At 39.4% G+C, this 27,034-nt stretch overlaps 2 protein-coding genes and 1 long non-coding RNA gene across 4 annotated transcripts; 2 read left to right on the top strand and 1 right to left on the bottom strand.

The window, feature by feature from the left end:
* Window positions 1-428: 428 nt before the first annotated feature.
* tmem240a (transmembrane protein 240a) lies at window positions 429-16,237 on the top strand. 2 transcript variants are annotated; one of them, XM_015033091.1, is made up of 4 exons: window positions 429-1,339; window positions 1,819-1,925; window positions 8,134-8,342; window positions 15,813-16,237. In XM_015033091.1, exons 2-4 carry the CDS (start codon window positions 1,834-1,836, stop codon window positions 15,965-15,967), a joined length of 456 nt encoding a protein of 151 aa, XP_014888577.1. In that variant the 5' UTR covers window positions 429-1,339; window positions 1,819-1,833; the 3' UTR covers window positions 15,968-16,237. The 2 variants fall into 2 exon arrangements, with proteins under 2 accessions (XP_014888577.1, XP_014888576.1); XM_015033090.1 differs by having other exon boundaries at window positions 430-1,415.
* Window positions 15,883-24,006, bottom strand: LOC106947831 (uncharacterized). Its single transcript, XR_001425050.1, has 3 exons — window positions 23,915-24,006; window positions 23,462-23,543; window positions 15,883-15,969 (listed from the first exon to the last, which is right to left on the bottom strand). It is a non-coding gene; the product is annotated as an uncharacterized LOC106947831 (long non-coding RNA).
* On the top strand, window positions 22,317-27,016 carry LOC106947826 (succinate dehydrogenase [ubiquinone] iron-sulfur subunit, mitochondrial-like). The gene is made up of 8 exons (XM_015033089.1): window positions 22,317-22,501; window positions 23,945-24,078; window positions 24,166-24,251; window positions 24,380-24,516; window positions 24,626-24,742; window positions 24,880-24,981; window positions 26,218-26,340; window positions 26,420-27,016. The coding sequence occupies exons 1-8, from the start codon at window positions 22,442-22,444 to the stop codon at window positions 26,498-26,500; spliced, it is 840 nt and encodes a 279-aa protein (XP_014888575.1). The 5' UTR covers window positions 22,317-22,441; the 3' UTR covers window positions 26,501-27,016.
* Window positions 27,017-27,034: the final 18 nt, after the last annotated feature.

Raw genomic sequence — 27,034 nt, 5'->3', positions numbered from 1 at the left:
CTTTAAAAGCATATTGTTTCATTGGTACACTTGAACAAATACATATTTTGTTCACTTAAAGTATACTTTTATTTAATATATTTCTTAAAAGTGTATTGTGGCACAATTATATTTATGTGTGTTTAAAGTTATAATGTCAAAATTGGTACAAGCACGCTGTTAGTATACCTTGTATATATTTATATGTACACTTAATACTTAGTATACTTAAAATGTACATACGCAAATGTAAGTTTGTTTGAAATATACTAACATATATATTTCTTTCCACTAGGGTGATTTGGTGATTTCCACCAAATCACCACCAGTTTGTTATAAACCTTCCTGAATATATATTGTACATGCATAAAAATGCGTTGGCAGGGAACCAAAAGTGGCTCTAGCCCATAGGGGCCCCCAAATCTCCTAAATCCGGCCCTGCACAGGCCTGTAGAGACAGCTTGCAGTTCCACCTCTTCTCTCCTTTTCTCTCCTCTCCTCTCTTCACTTCTCAGCTCCCCTCCCTCTAACCGCCCACTGTACACACTATCGCGCTCGCGCGCACACGCACAGGCAGTGGAAGTGGGTGCTCGTGTAGCTGCTGGAAGCCAGGATGGGATAATCATGCGCGTCTGGCTCCGGGCGTTGATGCAGTTGCCGATGCTGGATAGGAACTGGTCTCGGGGCGCAGGGTGGGTCTAGGTGCAGGCCACGGTGCTGCTTGGACCGCGTCTAGATGTTTATCAGGCCAATCCGAGGAAGACTGTAGGGCGATGGCCGCGAGAGGTGTTGGTGCTGCAGCTCTTTGAAACGTTCTCGCCTGATGGAGGACGGGACTCACCGGCACTGAAGCGCAGAGCGGGGTCTGGAGGAACTTGGGGAGGGGGGAAGGGGGAGAGGGGACCGAGGCATCCCCCTCTTAGAGGATACAAAAACAAAAAACAGACGCATTTCATGATTTTTCTTTGAGTGATGTTAATTTGAACGTTGGAATAGAGGTGGACGGGGAGGGGGAGAAACGGAGCTAGAGCAGTGGATTCCTTTCGAATCGGCAATTAAGGAGCGGACAGCCTCTGTGGAGCCGCATCCGTCCATCCGTCCGACCGACCGACCGACCGGGGTGGTGGTGGTGGTGGGGGACCTTACTTGGATGGAGAGAGGGTGCAGTCAAGGCTGAGAGAGAACGGCTCGCCGTGTGTAGGAGGAGGAGGAGACGGAGGGAAAACCGGGCAGTTTGAAGGGACGGGGAGCCAGGAGCGGCGCGGCGGCTCCATGAGCGGCTCCTGCCGGGAGAGAGCGCCCACAGCCCAGCCGGAGCGTCTCCACTGCCGCGGGTAGAAGCCCGGGCTCCAAGACGGCGGTCAGTTTTGGAAGTTTTGATGCATATGATCACAACCACCATGATTTTTATGATTCTTGGTGCTTCAGTTGTAATGGTAAGACATTCTCACCTCCCTCAGATGCAATGTGATTTCTTTTTTCCCCCTAATTACCACACAGAGGCTATATGACGCCAAATATTTTTTTTAATTTAACTTATATGAATATGATACATTTTTGAGACACCCTATCAGTGTGGCATGTGGAAGTAGGTAAGCCTAGCTATAATTAGCCTACCTGCTGTCATAAATAAATCAGTCGGTTTTCAAGCAACAGTCTCCCTCTCTTAGAAACGAGTGAGAGAGAAAGAGAGAGAGAGAGAGAGAGAGAGAAAAATATCTGCCATTTTCCTCCTTCTGGTTGTAATTCCTATTCTTTCTGAAAACCCTTCGCTGTGTGTGGTGATAGTTTAGCACCGTTGCTCGACATGTCCCAGCTGACTGGCATGGTTCTTTGCAGGCGATAGCCTGTTTAATGGACATGAACGCACTACTGGATCGCTTTCACAACTACATCCTACCGCATCTAAGAGGGGAGGACCGCGTCTGTCACTGCAACTGTGGAAGGTAAATACCAGAATCCTCCACAATATGTGGCATAAATATGCTGTGCTGTGTTCCTCTCTGTCTTCCCCTCATCTCCCCCGGCACACCACCACCACCACCACCCGTCAATTCTTAATTGCCGAAGAGGCCTGGAAGATTTGAAGCGGTGAAACCCCGCAAAGCCACCCTGATAGGCTGCTGTCCTGTTTGCGCTCTTATAGCCGCGGTTTCCGCTGAGGTCCTGATATTTTTCTTGCATAAAGCCCGATCTCGCTGGTATTTTTATTTTTTATTTTGCCGTATATAGTGGCTGACTGTAAGGCTTTGCTGCATGCAGGAAGGCGTGTGTGTGTGTGTGCGTGTGTGCAGGTCCCATAAATAGGTAATGAACTATGAGCGACAGTAGGCCGTTTAAAACAATCTGAGCATCAAATGCGTTGTGCGGTACAACAGCTCTCACATTCACCGTGCCACCGACAATATTAGACATGCCAGACGATTTATCGACCACAGTTCAAACCAGATATTTGCATTCACTGTTTAATGGGTTTTTCCCCCCGTCTTTAATTCAGAAAAAACAAAACAATTTCATGTGTTGAATACCAAAAAGTATTTCTAAATCATTTGCTAAATCACAGCGATTATTGTCAGTATTTATTTTATTTATTTATTTATTTTAATGTTTTAGAAATCAGAGGTTGGCACAATAAGATCAGAATGAACAGATGATGATGTCATGGCTTTTTGGAAGCTTTTGAGTCAGGTGGAGTCACACCTGCGAGTGGACCCCAACTGTTGTCCTTATTTGTGTGACATCATGAGGAAAACAAGCCAAGAAATCAGGAAGAGAGTATGAGCTCCACAGGTCTAGTTCATCCTTGCGTTAACTTTCCACATCTTCATCTGTTTAAGAAAGAAAAACAAAACAACAACTATGGGATACTGGATCTGTGTCCCAGACAAATTTAAGTTAGGAAATATGCCCCCACGCCCTCCCAAAAGCAAAAGATCCAGTGAAATAAACCCTGTACCAACACAGACTGAAATCAGTCCAATCATTGAGGATGAAGCAATTACTCATTAGCAAAGAGACTCAGACATTTAGAACTTAATTTCTGGCAGGTCAGACATATCTAGGCCTGTTGCAATAATCAATAAATTGCATGATAAATTTAAACAAGCTTAATAATTTCCATTTGCATGATTTAGTGTTTTTTTTTTTCCTTTCTCTTTCTACCAAAAATTGGATGACAAAAGTCTTCAGTCTGGCGCTTTTTTTCGTAACTAGCCCTTTCTGTGAAGGTCAGTTTTGTTTACAGAGACTTCAGAATTCGTTTGTTTCTGTTGTGTTGTTTATTTATTTGAAATATTTAAAATACCATCCGATTCCAGTGCTAAATGTTCATTAGAATTTAAAGTTTCTTGATCTATGAATGTGTTCTTGCATTGTTACGTCACTAGCATTATGTTACTTGAAAACGGTCTCAAAACAACAATATTATCAGTTATCTCAATTCTGCATTCCTCTAATTGGCCTCACCTGGTTTCCATCACACAAACGACACCTCCAGTGCACTTTGTTTAATTTATCTGGTAATCATGTTTCACAGGTTGTTGTCATTCTACCTTTGCTAGCTCTTTGGTTTTAACTTACTCTGGAGATCCTGTCTGTCTTAGAGTCTGTTTTAACCAAACTGTTATTGGCTTAGTTACTAAGTGACTTCAGGACAAGAAAGTTTTAGGTTCGTTATCAAAAACCCTTATCTCAGTCCCATAGAAATGTTGTAGTCACTTAGTCAGAAAGGATCAAATTGTCAGCAAACTGTTGCAGCAAACCTATAGAGCAATAAACTAAATATTCTGCTTTTAATTGAAATATTTACTTTGGAGAAATAAATAGTTAATTTGAAAATTCAGTGTTTAGTTTCTAATTTAAATATTTAATTTGGAACTTTATATTTAGCTCAGACTTAAACATTTAGTTGGGAAAATAAATATTTAGCTTCCTAACTAAATACTTAATTTGAAAGCTTAATGTTTAATTTTAAGCTGAATATTTATGTGGTGAATTAAATACTTAGTTTGGAACTCTGAAATGTATAAATATATGAATAACATGGTGAAAATGTGACTTTGAAAAATCAAATTTTTTTCTCTATAACGGGCTAAATAAACTAATTATTCACTGCATAACGTTACCAATCTCTCCCAGCGTACTGGTGAGAAGGTCTTTCATTATCCTGGCATTTAAGCAAATAGAAATGACTTCTGTAAGTCTAACTGACTTAAAACAAGAAAAAATGTGTCTGATTTCTTGTTAGAGAGTGAGAAAAAATATCTTTGTTGTTTTAAACAGTCTGTAAATATCTGGTTGTAGCTGAATGTGTGTGTGTGTGTGTGTGTGTGTGTACAGACTGCTGATGGCTGACCAGGCAACTTGATGTTTGCTCTCACGGATAGAGCTTGTTCTAAGTGTGGGAAAACATCAGCAAGACAAACATTATTAATATACAAAAATGGTTTTAACTAGCATGAATGGACTTTCTCTGAACTGTTTCTAAGCAAAGGAAAAAACAAATTGGCTTCAGGGCTCATTCTGCACCAGCACATGATGTTAACATTGGTTAAAAACTTTAAAGACAAAATCCAAAAAGATGCAGATTTTTTTTTTTTTTTGCTGACCGGTTCACACTGGACCACTAGGACAAGATTACCAATAAAGCCAAACAGCAGTGTGGGGGCTAATGTGTTAGCAATTCATTGGCAACATTAAGAGTTGCCGATAGTCAGATCAGAGCAATTTTCTCCGTAAAGAATAGATGGAGTTAAGACAGACACTTATCTGAGTTATGAATACGCAATGCTTTGCAAAAACCACAATGCATTTTATTTGGATGTTATGTTAACATAATTATGAAGCGTAAGCAAACTGTGAATGTTCTAAAAAGAGAGAACATTGATGTGCATTTGTGGCCAGCCTCCTTTATTCTATTGCCCATAAATACAATCCAGTGCAACTGTTTGGCTCCAGAAGACACCTAATTAGCAAAAGCGAGTCTACCTGTGTGTAATTGAACCTCAGTATAAATCCAGCTGTCTTGAGCTGGCCCAAGAGGTTTGTTAGAGAACATTAGTGAGCAAACTGCTTCATAAAGGTCACAGGAAGCAGCAGACAGCTCAGGGAGAACCTTCTGCAGAAGCCGGGTTAGTTTATGAAGCAATAAGCTTTCATCCCCTCACATAGTTCAGTTCACGGAACAGAGCTATGTGAGAGAAAGGTTAGCTGCACACCTACAGGCCAGGTGAGGGGAGCATTAATCAGGAAACCAGCTAAGATGCCTATAATCTGAAACCTGCTGGTGGCAGCATTGTGCTGTGGGGAAGCACAGGGAAGCTGTTGAGCAGCAGAAGAAAAACTACAAGCATTCAGCCAGAACTACAATGCTACATCAAAGCTTACTCATGTGCTAGAACGACCTTGTTGAAGCCCAGACTTTTATCCAAATGAGAATCTATGGAAAATACTTTTAGCAGTAGTAATAAGTTATATTTAATAATATTAGTTCTAATAAAAATAAATGATAAATTAATACTAATATTTAATTTCTCTTTGGGGTCAAAAAAGTGTGTTTGAATTTAATTGAAAGGCTCTCCATTCATCTTTTGGGGGTTGGATTGATTACTACTGCACACCACAGTCTTTAGACTTTTTGTTTGTATATATCTTTGGCAGTCTCGTATTATATTCTTGTCACTGCTTTTTGGACCATCACAAAATTCAAATAAACAGTTTTTATTTGACATGTGAAAAATGAGGGAGGTAGGAATACTTTTGCAAGGCAATACAAATCTAAATTTATGAAAATGGCTTGAGAGTAATCATAATTCATAATTGACTGTCGTACTTTGCATTCAAACTGCCCTGCCCACTGCTGGTAACGAGCTCTGAGAATCAGTGGTGAGCAACAGTTGTCAGGGAAGCGATACCTCAAATTATTTTTATTCAAGTAAAATCAAAAAGTAGTCATCTGAGAAACAACTCAAGTATTTGGTAAAATGGCCACTCAAATACTCAGAAACTGATCAAACGTTACTCAAGTAAATGTGACAGGGTAAATACTTCCCAGCTCTGCTGATGACGTATAAAAGTAAAGCAGTACATCGCCATGTTCTTGGACAGCATGCTCAGTCCAACCTAAGTAAGAGTCAAACCTCTTAGTGCTCAGGTTACTGTAACCACACCTTGTCTTCTGCTGATCCGGAAACCCCCCTGAACCAGAGCCAGTCGTCCGCTCTCACACAAACAGCAGAAACCTTCGATACGTGAGTGGAGAGGAAGAGAGGTGGAAAGCTCTGGCTCCGCCTCCCTGCCTGCCCGCCCTTCCATGAAACGTGGAGGTGCCAGGACGGCCGACGGCGTTCACCTTAGTGCCGTCGAGGACACAGCTTTATGTGTCAGCTCGTTTGGCTTTGTCCGTATTCTGATTTGGACGCCGTATGGATGAACCCTTTCGGGTAGATTGGAGCTTGAAGAGCAGCAGCTGCCTTTGTGGCTGGAACGTTGGAGTGGGTGGAGATTTAATCATAAGCTACACAAGAGGCAGGTGAAACAAATACAGTTAATAAAGAATCAGATAATTACAAATTTTGGTTGATTTGAAAAGAAAGAAAAAGAAAAAAAGGTTTACATATAGTTCAGCCTTATTTTCAGGAAACTCCACACTCTAAAAGTGTATTTGGACTTATTTACATTAATCTCACTTAATTCTTTTTGGTGTAGTGATGACAACTTACTTTGACTTTACTTGAAGCAATTAAGTTCAATTCCCCGTTCGCATCCTACGTCTGACGTCATGATGCAAGCTTCACCAGGGACAGAACCGGTACCGACCGGGCTGCTGTGGTGGTTCTGGGGTAGAACACAACCCATGTGAGGAGACCTCAGTCCTTGACGCGGCCGTGGCAGGTTCGATTCCTGGCCTGATGACCTTTGCCGCATGCCTCCCCCCTCTTCCATTATCCACTTTCCCTTCTAACTACTCTCAAATGAAGGCTGCCTGAGCAGAAAAAAGGCCCTTTCTTAGTTTACGGCTTTATTTGAAGTAAACTACATGATTTGAGTAAGATTGACTTAAATTTGTCAAGTGTTGCACAACTGTAACACACTTATCGGTTGCACAAACAAACAAATGTATAATTGTAATACATTTGTAAGCCTGACTTGTGTGACAATCCTTGTTTTCTTGGGTGCCATGTTTTGGGTTTCAGGCCTTAAACAGCGACAAAGTTTGTCCATGTCTTAAACTGTAAAAGACACACTTGTTGGGGCGAAATCACAATACATCTGTGCGAAGCTTGACAGTTTAGTTTATTGCCTTCCAGTCTTTGTGAAGCCCTGAAAAGCATCGCTTTACATTTGTGAATGTCTTCAGACGTCGCCATCAGTTCAAACCCCGTTATCAGTGTAAAGTCCCAGAGTGCACCTGTACTCGCTCTCAGCTGTCAGATCTCTGAGCTCCCGGTGTGTTCCCGTGCGATGTTCTTCAGATATCTGTCTGCGTCATTAGGCTGGGAAAAGCCTATATCTGCTCCCAGGAGGGCGGCTAATGTCAGTGAAGGTTTTCATATCCACTGGAATGGCAGCATGTTGTAGAGGAGGCCAGGATGTAGAAGAGATGCAAGTGAAACTTGATGATCCATGGTATGGATTTCTTTAAGATTTTTTTAAATGGAGAGGCTTTGGTTGCATTTTAGCCAATCAGTATTTTCATGATGTTTGTTTCAGTCTCTAAGTCTTCTGTGAAACATCCATCCATCCATCCATCCATCCATCCATCCATCCATCCATCCATCCATCCATCCATCCATCCATCCATCCATCCATCCATCCATACATCCATCCATCCATCCATACATCCATCCATACATCCATCCATACATCCATCAAAAAGATTACTTTTAGAAAGTGACGGTCTTTCACTTTTAAGCGGGCTTAATTTCTTCCACAAATCTAAAACATTACATGTCAGCCATACACTTTCCAGCCTAAAGTGCATCCTGGTGACCCCCCGGTGGTCCTTCACAGGGGCTTCAGGGGTTTCCTGTAAAGTGCGGATTAGTGTGGCTTTATTTAAGTTTAGAAAAACTCCAGCAAACCTCCAGTGTACAGACAGTTGCTACTTTAAAATTTAACACTTCTGTCCTCTTCTCCTGTCTGTCCTCACCCCAGGCATCATGTCCACTACGTAATCCCATACGATGGGGACCACTCCTTAGTGGACTCTTCAGAGAACTACTTTGTGAGTGACAGTGTGACCAAGCAGGAGATGGACTTGATGTTGGGTCTGCTGTTGGGTTTCTGCATCAGCTGGCTGCTGCTGTGGCTTGACGGAGTCCTGCACTGCGCCGTCAGGGCCTGGAGGGCGAGCCGGTACTACGGTAAGATGCTCACAGCCTGCCTGGAAACGGCTGGGGACTCACCGACTCAGACGCAGAATTAATCCAGGTTAGATGCGGAGAAGAAGAATTTGCTAATCTTTTTTTAAGTTAAGTGAGATGCTAGGCAGCTAATGTTCAAAGAAAGAGGACATGCACTCACCAGCCACTTTATTAAGCACGCCTTCATAATATCAGGTTTAGACCCTCTTAATTCTTAGAAACTGCCTTCGTTCTTCCTGGCATGGATTCAACAAGGTGTTGAAAATGTTCCTCATAGATTCAGGGTGGTTTCAGGTGGTTTATTAGTTCACTTTCACACTGCACTGAGTGAAACACTCCAAACCCTTTGAAAAACCTGTTCACCTCCTCGCCTGTGGTGGCGCTGCACCAAGGACCACTGAAGGAAACGACACGAAAACCTCTGGAAAAGACATGAGCACGTTTTTCTTCTTCACAAAATGTAAACAAAAATGGAATGTCATCGGATTTTAGCGATTGTAAGATTTCTCTTTTGTCGTTAGTAAAACACCACGACTCCGTTGTCCCGCTGGCGTTAGACTCACACTTTTGTTTACGCTGTATTTACCCAGAATGCCCTGCATTGTAGCTCACTTCCTGCTTTTGGAGCAGTCTCAGCATCCACATAAGCATTCGAACTGCACTTCAACTGAACCAAGACTAGGCTTGTAGGCGCACCAGAGTTCACTTTTATGGTCCACATCAGAGAGATGGTAAACTATGAACAACTAGGTTCTGGTGTTTAGTTGGTGCTACGGAACCCAAAGTGTGCCAAGAAAATATTTCCCACATCAGACTGTCATGCTGTAGCATGACAGCAGTCATGAAAGTTCCGGCTGACATCAAGACATGAGATCAGGCGACGTGTTCACAATTTCCTATCATCCAGTTATGGTGCAACTGTAGAAAACGTAGCCTCAATTTTAACACCACTTGGTGTAAATTAATGGACCGTCTCCAAGCTAGAAACCAAAACTCCTCAATCTGTAAAATTTATTATCTACTAACAAGTCAGGAAACCTTTTTTAAAAACTAAGCTGGTATGATGCTGAATCAGAATCAGTCGATCAAAGTAATCTGTCAACAGGCAATAGCTTTTCCACATGAATTCAGCTGAGACAAGCCACATGACATATATCTTTATTGCCTGAAATAGTTACTCTCCTCTTAGTGCGTGTCCCTTCCTGGCCATATTGCTTTCAGTGCAACTCTAAGCTGTAAATACATCAGCTGGGGTTTGTAACACATCCAGCTGGGTGTAACTGGAGCTGTAACAATACAACAAATGTGAATCTAAACAACTACATATGATCTGAAATTTTCTTAAGAAAATGTTTTAAAGGTAAAGTCGAGATTGTTTAAAACAGGTATAAAAGTAGTTAATTAAAATTAATTCCAAACAAATCAGGATAACGCCTGCCTCATTTCTAATGAACAAAACCTACATTAACCAAGATTAGGATGATACAGAACAGAAGCAGGTTAATTGAACTTTTTGAATACTATATCAACTAAAATACAGAAATAGCTTAGTGATCAGACGGGATGCTGTTTAGAAGAAATAATATTTTACAAAAGATTGTTTCGACTGTGGGGATAAATCTTACACATAAGTGAAAACCAGGTTATTCTGGAGCAATGTAGCACTTCCAAATATTCCAAATACGTTCTTTGGACTTATTGGCAAAAATCGGCAGGGTAGTGTTGTTAAGTGCTTGTACTGTTTTTAGAAGCAGCTGAGGCCCAAACATAAGTATAACTATATGGAAAATGTGAATTTTGCATCATGGGTTTCGCTTAACCATGTGTAGTGAAATGTGTAGTGGGTTGCCATGTATTGAGAAATGAATTGAAAAAAAGACCAGACAACGGACCTGAGTGATGCATCGTTCTATAGCTGATGCAGTGTGCCAGATTTTCTTCTAATGGGTCCTTCAAAAATAATTTTACTGCCACTGAAATGTCTGTCCGACTGCGTTACCTTTGGTAGTTTTCATTGATTCACTTGAATTAATAGGAACAAATTGGATCTCAGCGTGCCTATAGGCGTAATTTAAAATATGTTTTTTGTTAGATCATCTCACCTCTCTTGGGTAGTAAAATCTAGAGGAATCAGGGATGACTCAAGACGTTTGGACCAAACATTAATTTCATGGGTCCCAGTTGCTCATACAGGGACAGTAGGTATATCCTCACCAAATCTAGATGAATGGAGATTAAGGCTGTCAGAAAATGATTTCCGCCTGAGCAGTCACACGTCCCAGAAATGTCTGAAGAAAATCTCTCGTATTGGTTAATGCTGTCACAGTAAATAGACCCGAGTTTGAAGTTGGCTCTATTAGATGAGCCATGCTTGCGTCACAACGATTGAGATATTTCACTCTCGCCATCTGACGCTCTGCTCTGAATGCCTCATTTCTGCACTCTGTGTGCGTGCGCGTGTGTGTGTGTGAGTGTGTATTGAAATCCAGCTTCGGCTGATAGTTGCTTCTTAATTTCCTGCTTTGCGTCTCCATGCTAACTGGAAAATATATCTGTCGTTTCCCTTGTCGTCTCTCTCCGCCTGACAGATAAAGGAAGCATGTCGTTTTAGAAAAAAAAGGTAATGAGACAGAACATGCGGTGCGTAGTTCATCACCACCGTGTGATGGTGTTATCTGGCAGACACAAAAGAGGAAATAAAAGGCTAAATAGTCTAGTCTTTTGGATATTATATCCAAATAAGACTGAGCTGCGATGTTAAAACTCTCTTGTAGAAGTTTTAACATCCTGTCTTGTGGTGGTTTCTCTAACTTTTCTCACAAATGGCCGTTTACTGTTATAGCCTGGTTAAATATAAAAGCAGAGCCTGGAAGATGCTGTTGTCTCTGTTGCTTTATAAATCACAGTACTGGGGTAAGGCTGCATGGTGGAGCTGGCCTGGATCTGCAGTTTTAAGAGTAAAGTAGGTGATATGTGACCTGGAAACTGGGAGCGCTGTGGAAAAGCTCCTCAGGCAGGATGAGGAAAAAGTGTCAGCAATAAAGATGACCGTTAATACTTGGAGGCATAGTTCTGCGCAAAATTTTTTATTTTATTTATTTATTTATTTTTTTCCAGATTTAAAGGAGCCACGCATGTATGTAATATTTTCAGGTGGTCTCTATCAATAGTTTTTAAAGCTTTTGTTTTTCTTTTTACTTTTTTTTTCCCTCTATGTGCAGCTGACTGAAAACTGTTTGCTGACAAGAAATGTGTATTTTTGCATAAAATTGAAATTTGTAAAGCTAATAATAATAATAAGAGATAATATTAATAGTTAAAGAGCCATTAGATCACATAGCTATTTCTGTGGCATTGAAAAAGTGTGTCAAGATAACAGTTGTTTGCTTAAATATTATTTTATCAGTCTAGTCAAATCGTTTTTTACTTGCATTGTGCCAAATTACATCAATGTGAAAGTATTTTAATTAACTTTTTAGCAGAGAAAGCAATAATATTTATTCAGTTTTTTTAATAGGTCTTTTTATCAAAATATTCTACCACAACTGGCTCTTTGAAGACATTCATGATGTTGAATGTGTCGGAAAAAGATTTTGACGCGGCTGCATTACATCAACTGAAGTCTTGTTTCACGTTTTTGTTTTTCTCGCTGCTTTGGTTTTAAGATGATCTGTGGATATTTTGTCCTACTATGTTCTTTCCTCATTTTTAAGCACACTTTGCCTTAGGCCGGGCACAAGGACTAAATGGGTAAAATTTAAGTCAAAGTGAAAAGAAAAAGTCTAAAAGATTGTCAAGAACATGCATCACTCATTTAAAAGGTTCCAATGAGTTTGTCTTCTTCAAAGCACAGCAGAAAAAAATTTAGATTGCACATTACTTTTACTGCTAGGGATTGTTAGGGATAAAATAGGGCCCATTATAATTAAGCTATATTTAGCTGTTTAATTTACGGTGGGACTTTAAAAAGCTTTAAAAAAAATCAGAGAAAATGGAGCAACTTTGTTGACTTTGTTTTTAAATGCCGTACTTTGCCTTCTTCACTCAACAATGACTGGATTTAAAGTTTCCGACCTGTTTCTGCTGATTTCTCTTGATATTTCCAGATAAATAATCATGTGGTATTTTTGGTATCTCACACTGAAAACCAAGAAACTTTACATGTTTGTGTAAGTGTTTGCCACTGAAAGAAGGCAGTATTTTCAGTGTTTCAAACACCGTAGAGATGTGGTCTGATTTTTATATACTTTTTTTCTTTTTTTGCAGTAGGTAGGGAAGCCCGTCGCCTTTTGGACTTGACCCATTAGTTTGTGTGTGTGTGCGTGTGTGCATGCAGGTGTGTGTGTGTGTGTGTGTGTGTGTCGGTTTGTTTGTAATACCTTGTGGGGACTATTTTCCTGACATATACTACGTTGTGGGGACCAATTGCTCCTTGAGGGGACCGGAGCCTGTTCCCCACAAGGGGAAACCCTGTTTATGGGTCAGGGGTCAGATTTAGGGCTAAGGTATGAATTGAGTCTTGGTTAGGGTTAGGGTTAGGGTTAAGTATGTGATGGTTAGGATTAGGAAAAGGGTAAAGGTAAGGTTTAGGCTGTAGAAATGAATGGAAGTCAATGAAAGTCCCCACAAAGATAGCCACGCAAACGTGTGCATGTGTGTGTGTGTGTGTGTGTGTGTGTGTGTGTGTCTGTTGCCTTCAGTACTGGGTCACACACATTTAGCCTCTGTGAGATGAAGAGTGAAGGTGAGGCTGAAAGAGCAGGGAAGAGTGTGTGTGGAAGCAGGATGAGGATGCTGTCACATCTCCACCCGAATTTACACACACACACACACGCATGTACACACACTTTCTCTTCTGGAGCTATAAATAGCACAAGAGAGCAGCTGGAATGGCAAGTAAGGAACACACACACACACACATGGAGTGCATTGAAATGCACAATGATTCCCATTGCTTTTTTCCAGCTCTAACTCCTCCCCCTTTTGCTCATTTATTGAATCTGCTCCTGAGCCATTTCCCTCCTGATGCAACATTTTTTTTTCTTTTTTTTTTATTCCGTACCACCAGTTTACTGTTAAATCTGACGCCAGATGCTCTTTTTGGAAAGACGCTTGAAAAACAAGTGAGAAAACGATAAATTGGCACTGGTGTTAACGTCCCCCCTGTTCTAAAGCAGGCATAACAATCACATCTTAGCTCTCTCTCTCTTTCTCTCTCTCTTTTCTTCCTTTGCTCTGTAATTTCCCCTGACTTCATCCTTTTATTGAAATGAGAGAAACCTGCCTTTGTTGCCCCCTTTCCTTTGGATACCCTTCAGAGCAGTCCTTGTGGACAGCACAACCATTCACAGCTATAAATAACTTCCCTTGTCTCTCTCTCTTCCTCTCTGTCTTTCCTCCTCATCCCCAATCCTACCAGCAACGCCTCCTCCTCTCCTCCACCTCTTTCTGTTGCACATTCTCAGGCACAGCCATTTTTTATTTATTTATTTTTTAACCGGACTCGACGTCTGGGGCTCTCCCTGCCGTCTTCGCGGACCTCACTTCGCCTCACCAGCTCCAATTTGAATCTGTGCTCCGCCATTACATCCCCCACACTTCATATTACACCCCACATACACACACATGCATAAAAACCTGCTGCCTCACTTTCTATCTTGAAGCATTCTGTGTGCAGTGTGTGATGGTTGATAAATCAGAAAGGTGGAACAGGTGAAAGGTCAAGGCTGCTGTCACCATGTAACAGTTCACGACATCATCTAATATTTTCATAACGCATTTTATTGTTTACTGCAAGTAGTAGACTGTAAAAAAAAAAAATTCAGTGTCCTTTATTGTAGCGCACGATGGATCTGATTTTTATGCAACTGGTCAGTTTGACTGCCACTGTGGAACCGCTGGAAGACGATGGCGGCAAAGAAGGATTCTACATGAAATCAAGAAACTCATGCACATCCTCTTCAGGAGACTGAAAGACACTAAGCTGCATTTCCATTAACCTTATAATTGCATAAATTGAAATTACGAAAATTAAATTTGCTTAATTTTGAAAAGGAAAAAAAAAGGTTTTTTGATAAAAAGTTGTTCTACGGTGAGGCGGTTTTTCAGCCGTATCAAAACAGATGTAGTCCGCAGATACTACTCTTAACTCTTTTTAAAAAAAATCTGTTTAATTTTCATCTGTTTGATGTGTTTTTCTTAATATATGTTGCTTTTAGCTTCTTTGTGCGAGCACTCTGTGTCGCCTCTGGGTGAAAGGAGCTGAATAAATGACGTTGCCTTAGTGGTAAAAACGACGAAGATGAAAGCAGCAAGCAGTCTTCTTCACGACTTGTAGTTTGTTTGGTTTTATTTGTGTTTTTTTGGACAATGTGCAGCTGGCTCCACAAGAACACGCACAGCAAATAAAAAGTAGTGCGTCATTCAGCGTGCTGAATCCAAAAGCACTTCTGGAAAAGAAGACTACAATTTCCCCAAATGTAGCCGCTCCCAAGCATAAGGGGTTTGTTGCGCCAACGCCTGAATAAGACGCAGACGTCTCCTCCGACAGACGAGCGCTTAGTGTCATGGCTTAATTATGAATATAATATGATATAATCACATGTGGCTGCCAGGGTTTTTCACGAACAAACTTATTCACTTGTGATTTTAATTAAACTTCCTATTATATGGAGCATTAGCAGAATATAAATAAAGATTTGCGCGCATTTGTAATCGAAACACAGCCAGTGTCTTCTGTCAGAGGCTCCTTCAAATTTGCTGTGACACAGACCACTACAGGAGATCCTCCTTTCCCACAGCCATCTACAACAACTCTTAACAAAAGCATTTATTTTCCCTTTTGGATCAATAAAGTATTTTTGAATTGAGCTTGAATTTAAAAACTACTTAAGTATTTTATGTAAAAGAGGCCAGTTCTGGCTAATTTACAGATTATTCTACGTCGTTTTAGAAATCCATATAATATACTTGAAATGATTCAAATATGAGCATGAGACTTTGTCAGAATAATAACATTGATTGACAACTTTATACTAAAAAAGGGAAGCAAATATGCAAAAAATTAACATCATTTTATTGATATATAAAACCAGATGTGGAACTGCATGTTATTCCCATGTTGTCATGGCGTTATTAATGTAATTTTCAAAAGCATAGTTGCTATAAAATACAGAAGTACAATCATTAATATTGTATAATCAGCCTGATGTGGCTAAAAACACACACACACATTTGAAGTGCATGTGTTGGGGAAGGCTTTCACCTCTGCTACAAAGGTGGAAATGTAACATCAGTGCTTCATTGTTCTGATAAATATCTGAAATATGAAAGCAAGGATAACTGAGAAGAGTTTTTTTTTTTTTTAAATATACCGCTGTACATGATAAAACTCTGTTTGTGCTTGTGAATTTGGGTTTTTGTATCGTCTGGATAAAAGTCTCCGTGTTCTCTCTGGTCTTCTCCCTGCAGATACTCCATCCTGGTCGTGGTTACCGCAGTTCTGCAACCTCCGAGACCTCCGTCGCCGAGCCCAGCTAAGACAGCTGGAGGACTCCAGCGGCAACATGGTCCACATCAAGCAGAAGCTCTACCACAACGGCCACCCCAGTCCTCGACACCTCTGACTCTAAAAATCACAAAGAGAGAGAGAGAGAAAGAGTGAGAGAGAGAAAAGAAAAACAAATAAGAATGAAAATGCAAATCTTCCCCTTGAATCTCTCGTACATTTTAAAACACCTCCACTTGTTCTTGCCAAAACTTTACCCCACGGCCAAACTTTGCCTCAGAGACCTGTGAAACTGCCCCCCTGAACCTCCTCTGTTCATGATGTGGTCCTCTTTCAGAACCTTCCAACCGGACTTTCTTTTGACCCTGAACCTTTCTCTGTCAGCACTTAAAAAAAAATCCCAAAATGGAATGAGATTTTACTTTCTTCCCACTAAAAACCTGGTCTTAAGTCTGTGTCCTCCACCGTGGGAGGAAGAAAACATTTTTAAGGGTGTTTTTTTTTCCTGTATAAAGACATTTTCTGTGTTTATTGTTAAACTTGGCATGCTCTTTTAGAACAGGGTGGGAAGAGTATGGAACGGGGAGGTGAGACTGGGGTTTTTTTTGTGTTTTTTTTTTTTTCCCCTCTGTCAGATGGGACTTTTGGTTACGACAGGCGGGTTTGTGGTTTGTTTTGTGATGGTTAGACTGCTGCTTCTGTAAATAGGTAAAAATACATAATTTAACAGGCCAGTGGGGAGATTTCTGTGTGAGTTGTTCAATCGTAGAAAACTTGGACACTTGGACTGCGTGAGTAAACGTTAGGAAGAAGAAGAAGGAACTGGAAATTGGATGTGAAACGTGATTTCTGCTAAAAACACAGATTAATTAGCTTTGTTACTTAGTGAATTAACTGAATGTATTTTTTTTTTTCTCCTGTAAATAACGTGAGAGGGACGGAGGCTATGTGCAGCTGCGGTCAGATTTTCCTCTGCTAATTTGTCATTGTTCAGTTGACACACGAGGAGAGGTAAACGCCAACCAGACGGACTCAGCTGACGCGTCCGCAGCGCTTTGGAGGAAATATTTGCTCCCCTTGAATTTTGACACATTCTACCACGTCACCACCACAAACGTCAGCATCTTTTACTGGGATTTTAAATGATAGACCAACACAAAGCGGTCCTGGAAGTGTTTGCAAAATGAAAATTACACCTGATTTGAAGTTTGTTTTTAATTTTTCCTTCTTGCAGGGCTATTAAACACAGATAGTCTTTTAAGAATAGTGAACATTAAAAAAGTAGATGATGTGCTGTTGCCTTTTGAACTAATTGTTGTCAGCTTCTTTACAAAATAATTCAAGCACCATGAAGTTGTACGAGAGCATTAAACATAAGTTTTCAAGCACCGCCAGAGATTTTCAATTTGGGCTTTGACTGGGTCATTTTAATACACCAATATGCCTTTAGTGTAAACCATTAACTTTCATCGCTTCGACATCTTTAGCTGCCTCCAACAATTTTTTCCGTCTAGATTATTCAGCTCTGTTCATTCATCTGCATGGTGCGGCGCCAGAGCTGCAGGTGGCTCTTTATAACTCGGCTTAAAACATTGCAGAGACAACAAACATTTTAAAAATGTAGATAAAACAAGTGCAGATTTGAGCAGTTTATTTTTAGCACTGAATAAATCCCACAAGTGTCAAAAATACTTTTTTTTCCCTCATTACCTTGGAAACAAAGTGCTTTTTTTGTTTACATAAGATCCCCCCAAACATCAACATCCCATAGAAGAAAATCGATCAATCTTCCCTTTGTAAAAAGTTCATGTTTTTTCTTAGCTTTATAACCTAAAACAGAATAAAATGGTATTAATAAAATACCACAAATTTCCTATTGTAGATATGTATTGAAAGTCTTTTAGTAGTCCTTTCACTAAGTTTTATGTCAATTGAATGGACTGTGGGCAAAAATGGTTCTTTGGTTTGTTTGTTGTAGGCCCCTGTGACAGCACATTGGGGCCGATGTAGATAGAAAAACAAAACTAAAGTTCCCCCAATTTTTTTTTTTACATTCATCTCAAATTTTTTAGAAAAACCCTGAAAATTTCCGAACTCCAAAAGCTGAAAATTTCCAAGAAAAAAAAAAAAAAAATCTGAAATTTTGAGATGAATTTTCCTAGAAAAAACTTGAACATTTTTTACTTTTGGAAATTGTATGAGTTTTAAAAGTCGAAAATTTTCGACTTGAAATGATTTTCTCTCCCTTTCACGACGATCTTCTACTTTATTTTGGTCTATGACATAAAATCCCAGAAAGTAAAGTTTATCCCTGTGAGCTGACATTATGTTGTTGAGTTCAAGTTAATCCTTTTGCAAGGAAATATACTGTTTTTTGTTGTTGTTGTTTAGTAGAGTCATATCAATGTTCTTTGAGTTCTCATTATCCAACCCTCTCACTAACCCAGAGCAACCAGCCTATCAGCAGAGGAAACCCTCACCCAGCCGTACCCGACCCCTCTCTGTCCAGACATTGCTGTTGTGAGAATGAAATGTTTGTTTTATTAAAAGTGCCATTGAAGCACAACAGTGACCCCTGACATTTGATTGTGTTATTCCAGTCGCGTGAAAGAGAGAGAGAGAGAGAGAGAGAGAGGTTATTTCTGAGTGCAGATGGTCCCGGTTTTATTTAGTAAAAATCAAGCAGAAACAAGGAAGAGCGACGACTGACAACGTGGAGTTTAGAAAAGCCGTCCATTATGGTTCCGTGGCACGTTTAAAATAATTGTTCTTCTTAATGTCCAGGAACAAAGGTGGGTAGAGTAGTGAACAAATTACTCTTACTCTGATGAGAAAGAGTAACTCTATTTCATGTTTTTACTCAAATAAAAGTAAAAAGTAGCCATCCGATCAAAACATCAGTCATTTCATATCTTAAAATTATATTAACGTTAAAGTTTGTCCCTGAATTGATTTCTCTAAAAAACGAAACTGGTGGGTATTTTTAGTTCTGATGAGTTTGTTGGTCAACAAAACAAACAAGTTTCAACATAAAAATACTCAAATGGCAACTGGAACTTGCTTAACTCAACAGCTCTTATATGATGGGTGTGTAAAATACTAAAATATTAACTAAAAGTTGTAGATTTTTAGATAAAGTCAGGCATACAGATTCAATCATTCAATTTTAAACAAAAATAATTGTCTTAAACAAGAAACAAACATCACATGTAGTTCTTTGTTTAGCTTCCATTTTGTTTTGTGGGTTATTGAACTATTGTTCTTCTAAATTTATTTCAATATATGTCGCATCCTAACCTTATAAAGACGTGTGAGACATCCCAGAATTTGTACAAAACATTGGGAACTGAGATTTTTATGCCATGCTGCTCTTTGTTTCCCAGCCTTACACTCCTTTTGTTGTTTTCTACTTTCTGCTGATCTTTAAACTGAGCGTTTATGGAACTGAAAAAGCTTCAAGGAAGTCAGAGAAAGACTGAATTGCTGCTAAGTTGCAGCAGTTAGAGAAAATGTCCCTTACTGCTGCCGTAAAATGACATACGTCTTCTGTTGACTTGGTGGCCCATTTCTCTGTTAAAATGTTTCTCTTCTGGTTTTCAGGCTTTTCCATTTACCCACCAGACAACCTTGTTTGCAAATTGTCCACCTGGACAACAATGTTCATCACTGCAAGCAGAGCAATTTTACCCTCCTGTTTAAAAAAAAAAAAAAAAAAGCACCACAATGTAATAAGCAGATTTTAAGTCTCACCATGCTTCCCACAATCAATCCTTGCAGTCCAATTTAAACGAACTAAAGCAGTCTAGTTGTACGCAGCCCTCAGGGTTCTTCAAATACCTTTTCATAAAAGGTACCAGTGTAACTCTGACACCTCTGTGGTTACAGTATTGAACAATTTACACGCCATTATGCAACCAGAGCTGGAAAAGCCTTCTCTAGAGACCGACGCTGTCCTTTGGAGCGGTAAATCAACTCGGCGACAGCAGCACCGCCTGGATGTAAATGAAATACTGTACTTGCTGTCTCCCGACAGAGGACAATTTATTAACTTTTTAGCCTATCTCTTAACGGCAGACTCTTTGTTTTCAATCTCATCTTACTGGATATTAGTCAGTCAAATTGTTCAACCAAGTAACTGATAAAGAAAAACAGAATTCTTAAAAATCAGGTTTAATCTTGCCTAGTAACGCAGAGTGCCTAAATTTGGTTTGCGATCAAAGCAATATAATGAACTACAGTAGCCTAGTCAAAGTCCAGGCTAAATTTCACAAAACATTGATCATTTTCCTTCCACCTCACAATTTTACTAGCCTGGTCATTACCTTCCTATGCTATTCTGCTCAATTCTCATTGGTCTTCAGTGCTCCACCTGGGCTTTCTCCCATTAAGATGGATTTTAACCAAGCAAGTCAGCGAAAGAAGGAGAGGTAGAGAATGATCACGCCTGAATGATCACGCCTGTTTTCTGCACGGCTCAGGATTTGCTCGTAGTTTTAGTAATGGCAGCGAAGGAAGTGAAGGAAGCCTTTCAGTCTGTGTTGGCCACAATTCCAAATATTGGGTTAATGTTCGCAGCCATTTTGTTCTGCTTGCCACTTCTCTCTTTGCAGTGGAGGATAACTGTTTGCCATGCAGGCAATTATCAGTAAACTTCATAGTGTCGAACTGGTGCATTATAACAGTCACAGACAAACACAGTCTGCAACTGTTTCTCAACAGCAGAGTTCAGATCTTCTGCACAAAGCCAAGCATAGAATAAGGGGCTGGATTTTACCAACTGTCTGTTGTATGGGGCTGGCAACAGCCCCACAGAGGAATACATGAAGAAAAGCTCTGAGGTCCTCACTAATTTTGCCTACAAAAGCAGATATCATCAGTCATGAATGTTTGATCAAAAATAAAGAGGAAAAAAAAAAACACGGAATCATCAAAATTCTCTTGGCACAGCAGATGAACTCTTGTGTGGGAGTGTATCACGTTAGGACAACTTCATGCTTCAGGCAACCAGGAGAACATCAAAAAGAACAAACTTACAACCCCAATTCATCCTGCAGACTAATTTGATTAGATATTAAAGCAACAGCAGATCTGCACAGCGTCTATTCTGGCTTACTGGCCTTAAAGGGTCAGTATTTCCAAGATAATTCAGGGAACGTTAATTGAGTTCCTTTTGTGGGAAACAGCAGATGTGAAGGGAGGTTTTCTGGTCAGATGAGGAAAAACTGAACTCACTCGCCTACATGCAAAGCTGTATGTGTGGCGCAGAAATAAAACTTCACTCTGAACACACTATCACTATGGTGACATAAAATAGATCAGCAGGAACTAGACGTTACAAAATTCTGAGATGATGGGAAGATGGATGGAGCTAAATACCAGCAAATCCTGTTAGAGGCTGCAAAAGACCCGAGACTATGGTGGATGGTCAACGACCCTAAGCATCCAATCAAAGGTGCAGTAAAATTTTGGATAAATTTATCTGTTAGGATGACCTAGTAAAAGTTCAGACCTAAATCTAATTAAAAGATGTGGCATCTCCTGATGTTCACAGATGTCTATATCCAATCTGACTGAGCTTGAGATTTTCTCTAGATGTGCAGAGATTGTAGAGACGCTGCAAAGACTCAACAGAGTTGGAAACTAATGCACACAGTCCAGATTTTCATTTGTTAACCATTTTGAAAACATTTGCTGCAGAGGTGGCATCTCCAACGCTGGAATTCACTGAGCTCCTAAAAGTGACCCATTCTTTCACAAATGTTGGTAAAAACAGTCTGCATGTTTAGGTGCTTAATTTTATACACCTGTGGCCATGGAAGTGATTGGAACGCCTGATTCTGATCGTTTGGATGAGTGAGCAAATACTTTTGGCAATATAATGTAAATGGCATTATAGGCTTATTTAGGTTATGTTTGTCTGATATTTAAATTTATTTGATTTTCTAAAATGGTTAAAGGTGACAAGTAAAGCAAAAACAGAAGAAATTGTTACATCACTGTCAAAAATGAGATTTGAAGTTACTTAACTCACTAACAAACATGTTTCTTTTGACTGTTTAGAACATGAGCTTTGTAGTTGACAGCCACTGACTTTCAAGGAGTTATAAAACACTAATAGATAACTCTGCACGCTGTCCTGGAGGTCTATGTATAGATCTATGTAACTGACCCTCGTTTGAGCAATGAGAGTTGTGAAATAGCCGCATTCACACGCCGCCTTCAATGCATCTCGGATATGGTTCATCGTTACAAATGTTTCACATTTGTTGAGTAGAACCTGCGTTATCGGTAAAGTGTACAATAAAGGGAAGACTTTTCTAAAAATCAAAAACAAACTGGTAAAATACTCACACTGGATACTGTTTTTATTTAAAATATCTCAATAGCATATGTTTGGGTATTCTGATGACCGAGCAGAGGGACGACACATGAACGCGTCAGAGACGCAGACGTTTACGTACAAAGCGGGCGCGGCTTCTGCGCACAGTTCAGATTCAGGCTGCTTTCACTGATGCTAAAGACAATTACAGAGCAGTAATAACTGTCATACACAGATACTTTCAATTATTTATTATCAACACAACTGGGAACCATGTCTGTCGTTTGTTTGAGCCGAAATATTCTGGCTGTTAGGAATTCTGGCATAATGGTGGTGAGTACGGAAGTTTTTATCTAATTTTGGGTTAGAGCTCATGAAATTGCATCTTCTGTGAGAAATGTTCCCAAACGAGAGCTTTCGTGCGTTCATTCACCGTTTAGCCTGCGCTAAGCAAAAAAGTACTAAAACTCTCACTAATTTAAAACAGTGGTCACGACATTCTCGGACTACATATGTGTACATTTTAAAAATAAATCATCATATTGGCTTATTAGTAAATATAATAACTGTATTGAAAAATGACACCGTTTTATCATTATCTGCATCTTTTTGTCAGTAATCGTACTTAAACTGACCTGTTAGTTGTTTCCTCTTCTCTTTGAAGCTGTTGTTTAATAAGTTTTCAAAGATGGGTTTCAGGTACAAAAATATAAGCCTGCTTGTGAAAAGGAATCAAAAAACACTTTAGCTTTTATTATTACTTTTAAGTTCAATTGTCCTGAAAAAGTCAGTTAGGTAATCATAGGACGGCTGTGATGTAACTCATCCTTGTCAGTTCACCCAATCTGCCACTAGGGGGAGACGCCATACTTTGTAATTTAATGATATAATAGAAACATCCAAAACACTACAAATTATGAAACTTTTGATCATTCTTTGTCACTTTTTTATGATTCCCTGAAATATTTTCCCTTCAACTGTCGCAGTTAATATGGACATGAATCTCCAAAGTCTTATTATTTCTACGTTGAGTAACGTTTCCTTATGATGCATATTATAATTCTAGTACGTCTTAGAGAGAGGGATTCAGTCATTTATGAATGTGAGAAAACAAGAAAGTGGCCATTGAGTTCTGCTCCGATACAACACCCTTCAAACCTTTTGAGAAATCAAATTTAACCTCTGTATAGATATTGAACTCATGAGGAAAATTCAAGTTAATAAATGATCGTTTAAAAAAATATTACTGTAGGTGGAATATATCAACAGAACAAAACTTTCAGACACGCTTACCCGTAGGGAGGCTGGTGTCCATATCCAGCGGTCAATGGGTGAGAGGCGAGGTACACCTTGGACAGTTGCCATTCCAGCGCAGCTGGGTCGTAACATATTATCATATTTTTATCCCAGAGAAACATAAAGTCTTAGCTTATTAATTAGAAGTTCCTAAAAACTCTGATCAACTTAAAAAAAAAAGAGGTATAAATTTGAACATATTCCAGTTAGATTTATTTTAAAAGGGTTGTGGCAGCAAAGTTTTTTTTTTTTTTCTCTAAAAAACAATATATATTTTTTTAACCAGAGACTTTTTTCCCTCTATGAATTAAAACACTGAAATAGTACTGACTTAAACGTGTGAGATTTTACTACTTTAATGAAAGGTGAATTTACTTTAAGGCTTTTAGGGCATCTTTTCAGAACAAATTTGTCCCCACTTGTAATAGCTATTGTTTAGTTGATACTTACTGTAACTGTTGTTTGGTTTCTGTGAGTCAGATGGTGCGTTACGCTCAGACCGCCGCTGTGCCGGCTCCTGAGCCCAGGATCAAGAAGTTCCAGGTGTACCGCTGGGATCCAGACACCCCTGGAGACAAACCCCGAATGCAGACGTATGAAATAGACCTGAACAAGTAAGTCACAACTGGATCAATGAAAAACAGTGTTGTTGTGTTGCATTGTCATTGGGAATGTTGCATCTGACGTTGTTCTTAACGCAGATGCGGTCCAATGGTTCTGGATGCCCTAATCAAGATCAAGAATGAACTCGATCCCACGCTTACATTCAGACGTTCCTGCCGTGAAGGTAGCAAACCAATTCTAGCTGATATCAATTTGCACATCACAGTGCCAGCCATTTTAAACTTAAAAAAAAAGAAAAGTAAGTCATCTGACGGACTTTCTGGCAGACTTATTGTGTACCAACCTTCTCAGGTATCTGTGGCTCATGTGCCATGAATATAAACGGAGGCAACACACTGGCCTGCCTTAACAAAATTGATACAAACACCAGCAAACCCACTAAAATCTACCCATTGCCCCACATGTACGTCGTCAAAGATCTGGTGCCGGTGAGTGTGGTGCTTTGACTTTATTTTATTTTTTTTCAAAAGCTACAGTACATTTCAGGAACATCAGAGCATCTCTCTAAATATGACCTTCTATTTCTATCCCCAACAGGATATGAGCAACTTCTACGCACAGTACAAATCCATTGAGCCATACCTGAAGAAGAAGGACGAGAGTCAGGAGGGGAAGCAGCAGTATTTCCAGTCAATGGAGGACAGGCAGAAACTGGTATAGTCAGACCTCAAATACTTCCACAGCAATCAGAATACTGGTTTTCACATCCTTGTTTAAGTGGCCAACTTGTCCAGAAGTGAAGACCACAAAGGCAGAAAAAGATCGTATCTGACTCCTGTTTGCCTCAACAGGACGGCTTGTACGAGTGCATACTGTGTGCCTGCTGCAGCACCAGCTGTCCGAGTTACTGGTGGAACGGAGACAAATACCTGGGGCCTGCTGTCCTCATGCAGGTCAGACATGAGATTCATATAGCTATTATTATGCAAAAGTTATTATTGGGCCGAAACGGATTAATCATGATTAATCTGATTAATCGTGATTAATCAATTATTGAAATAATCGTCAACGAATTTAGTAATCAGTTATCATTAACTGGAGTATGCAGGTGAAAAATCCCCAACATATTCATAGCAGTAACTTAGCCAAAGCTGTACAGAAATATATAAATTTTGCATTTAAAAAAAAAAACAGCTTGCTCTGTAAATATGTTTTAGACAAAATTCTTCAAGTTGTGTAGTCTCAGCTTCACTCGGTTCACATTTATCAAAGCAATGTTTTGGCATTGCATTTTACACAATGTTTATTTTCTTATTTACAAAAGGAATTCAATTATTTATTTATTTTTATTATTGTTTATTATTTTATTATTATTTATTGTTTTTATGTATTTCTAATATTGTATTAAAAAGGTTGAAAAATAAAAAAATGTCATTCTATGAAATGAAAAATCTACAGACTGCCGTTTTTTTTATCAAACTAATCGTCACAATAATTGATGGAATATTCAATTACTAGAATAATTGTTAGTTGCAGCTCTGTATCGATTGCAATGATAATTTGTGAACATAGAAGTGTGATTATTTTCAGTTAAAGACACAGAGTAAAAAGTGGGAAATAATTTTGTTCTGACAGTTTTATATGGCCTTTTGTTGAGGCAATATAACTTTTTCCTGTTTTTACTTCTCAGATTTGTTTAAAGTTTCACCTCTTGATGGTTATATTCATTTCCATGTCAAAGTTTGATAAGTGCACATGATGAAAACATGTACAAATCTCCAAACTTGGGCATCAAAGCAAAACACAAAGTCTACTCAAGAAGAAAGTAGTCTTAGCAAAATCTGTGGCTCGAATCCACAGAGAGTTTTCCTGGTCATAGCAAAATCTGCTGCTTAAATTTGAGTTTATTGTTAAAGATGTACACAGTCATTCCTCCAGGACAATGAGATGGTACCTGCAGTCGAATGATTTCCTTCATTTGGGTCAGACACTGAAAAAAATGCACCGCTTGTTATGGATAAACATAGAGGAGGAACATTTAAAGAGACTAGTTATGAATTTCATGTAATGATGTGAACCATATCGCAGTAACTTAACAATACACGGACAGATGAAACTAGAGATCCTCTAAAAGGAATCATTATTACTCTGAATTCTTAAATTTAGGCCGCTGTGGTGTTTTTCCACAGGCGTACCGGTGGATGATAGACTCCCGTGATGAATTCACAGAGGAACGTTTGTCTAAGCTTCAGGACCCTTTCTCCCTGTACCGTTGTCACACCATCATGAACTGCACCAAGACTTGTCCCAAGGTACCAAAAGCATTTAACAAACACATTTTGCCACAGAATTATGAGTTTCTTTGTCTCATTGTTCCATTCTTTTCAACAGGGTCTCAACCCGGGAAAGGCCATAGCAGAAATCAAGAAAATGATGGCGACTTACAAGGAGAGGAAAGCTGCAGCTTCATAAACAACAGTTCTGGAATAACCTGTGGGGCCTTAAGCTGGACACGGAGGAGGAGAAGCACCGACCTCAAACCTTCTGCAACATTAGCACTTTTAAAGACTTTGTTTGTTGTATGGGTGGAGTTGTGTGAGTGTGAATGTTAAAGGGAAATAAAACTGTAAATGTTAACAGCCGGTCATCAAATACATATTGTGTGCTTCAACATTGTGGACCACAGCTTTGTTAATTGTTTGGAAACAGAAAACAGGAGGCTTGCACGTTGTTGTATTTAATCTGGTAATTGTAAATAATGTATTCAGTAAAGATTCTTGGAGCTCCTAATGTTGTTTTGCATTGATTTGGTCAGATAAGACATTTAATCAAATGTTGTTCCAACCTAAGCTGCAATAAACTATATCATGAAAGATACAGAAAGGTGGAATTTTCTCATCCAAATGGATCCACTGAAATACTAAAGATTATCAAATATATTATATATTTGATACGTTTGAGAGGAGAAATAAAGGTTAAAAAACAAGATGAATATGCATTTGTAAC

Source organism: Poecilia latipinna, unplaced genomic scaffold, assembly GCF_001443285.1.
Source record: "Poecilia latipinna isolate Pla-1442-1.1 unplaced genomic scaffold, P_latipinna-1.0 Scaffold257, whole genome shotgun sequence".
In the NCBI taxonomy this organism is placed as follows: domain Eukaryota; kingdom Metazoa; phylum Chordata; class Actinopteri; order Cyprinodontiformes; family Poeciliidae; genus Poecilia; species Poecilia latipinna.
This window is presented reverse-complemented; position numbering and strand designations above follow the sequence as displayed.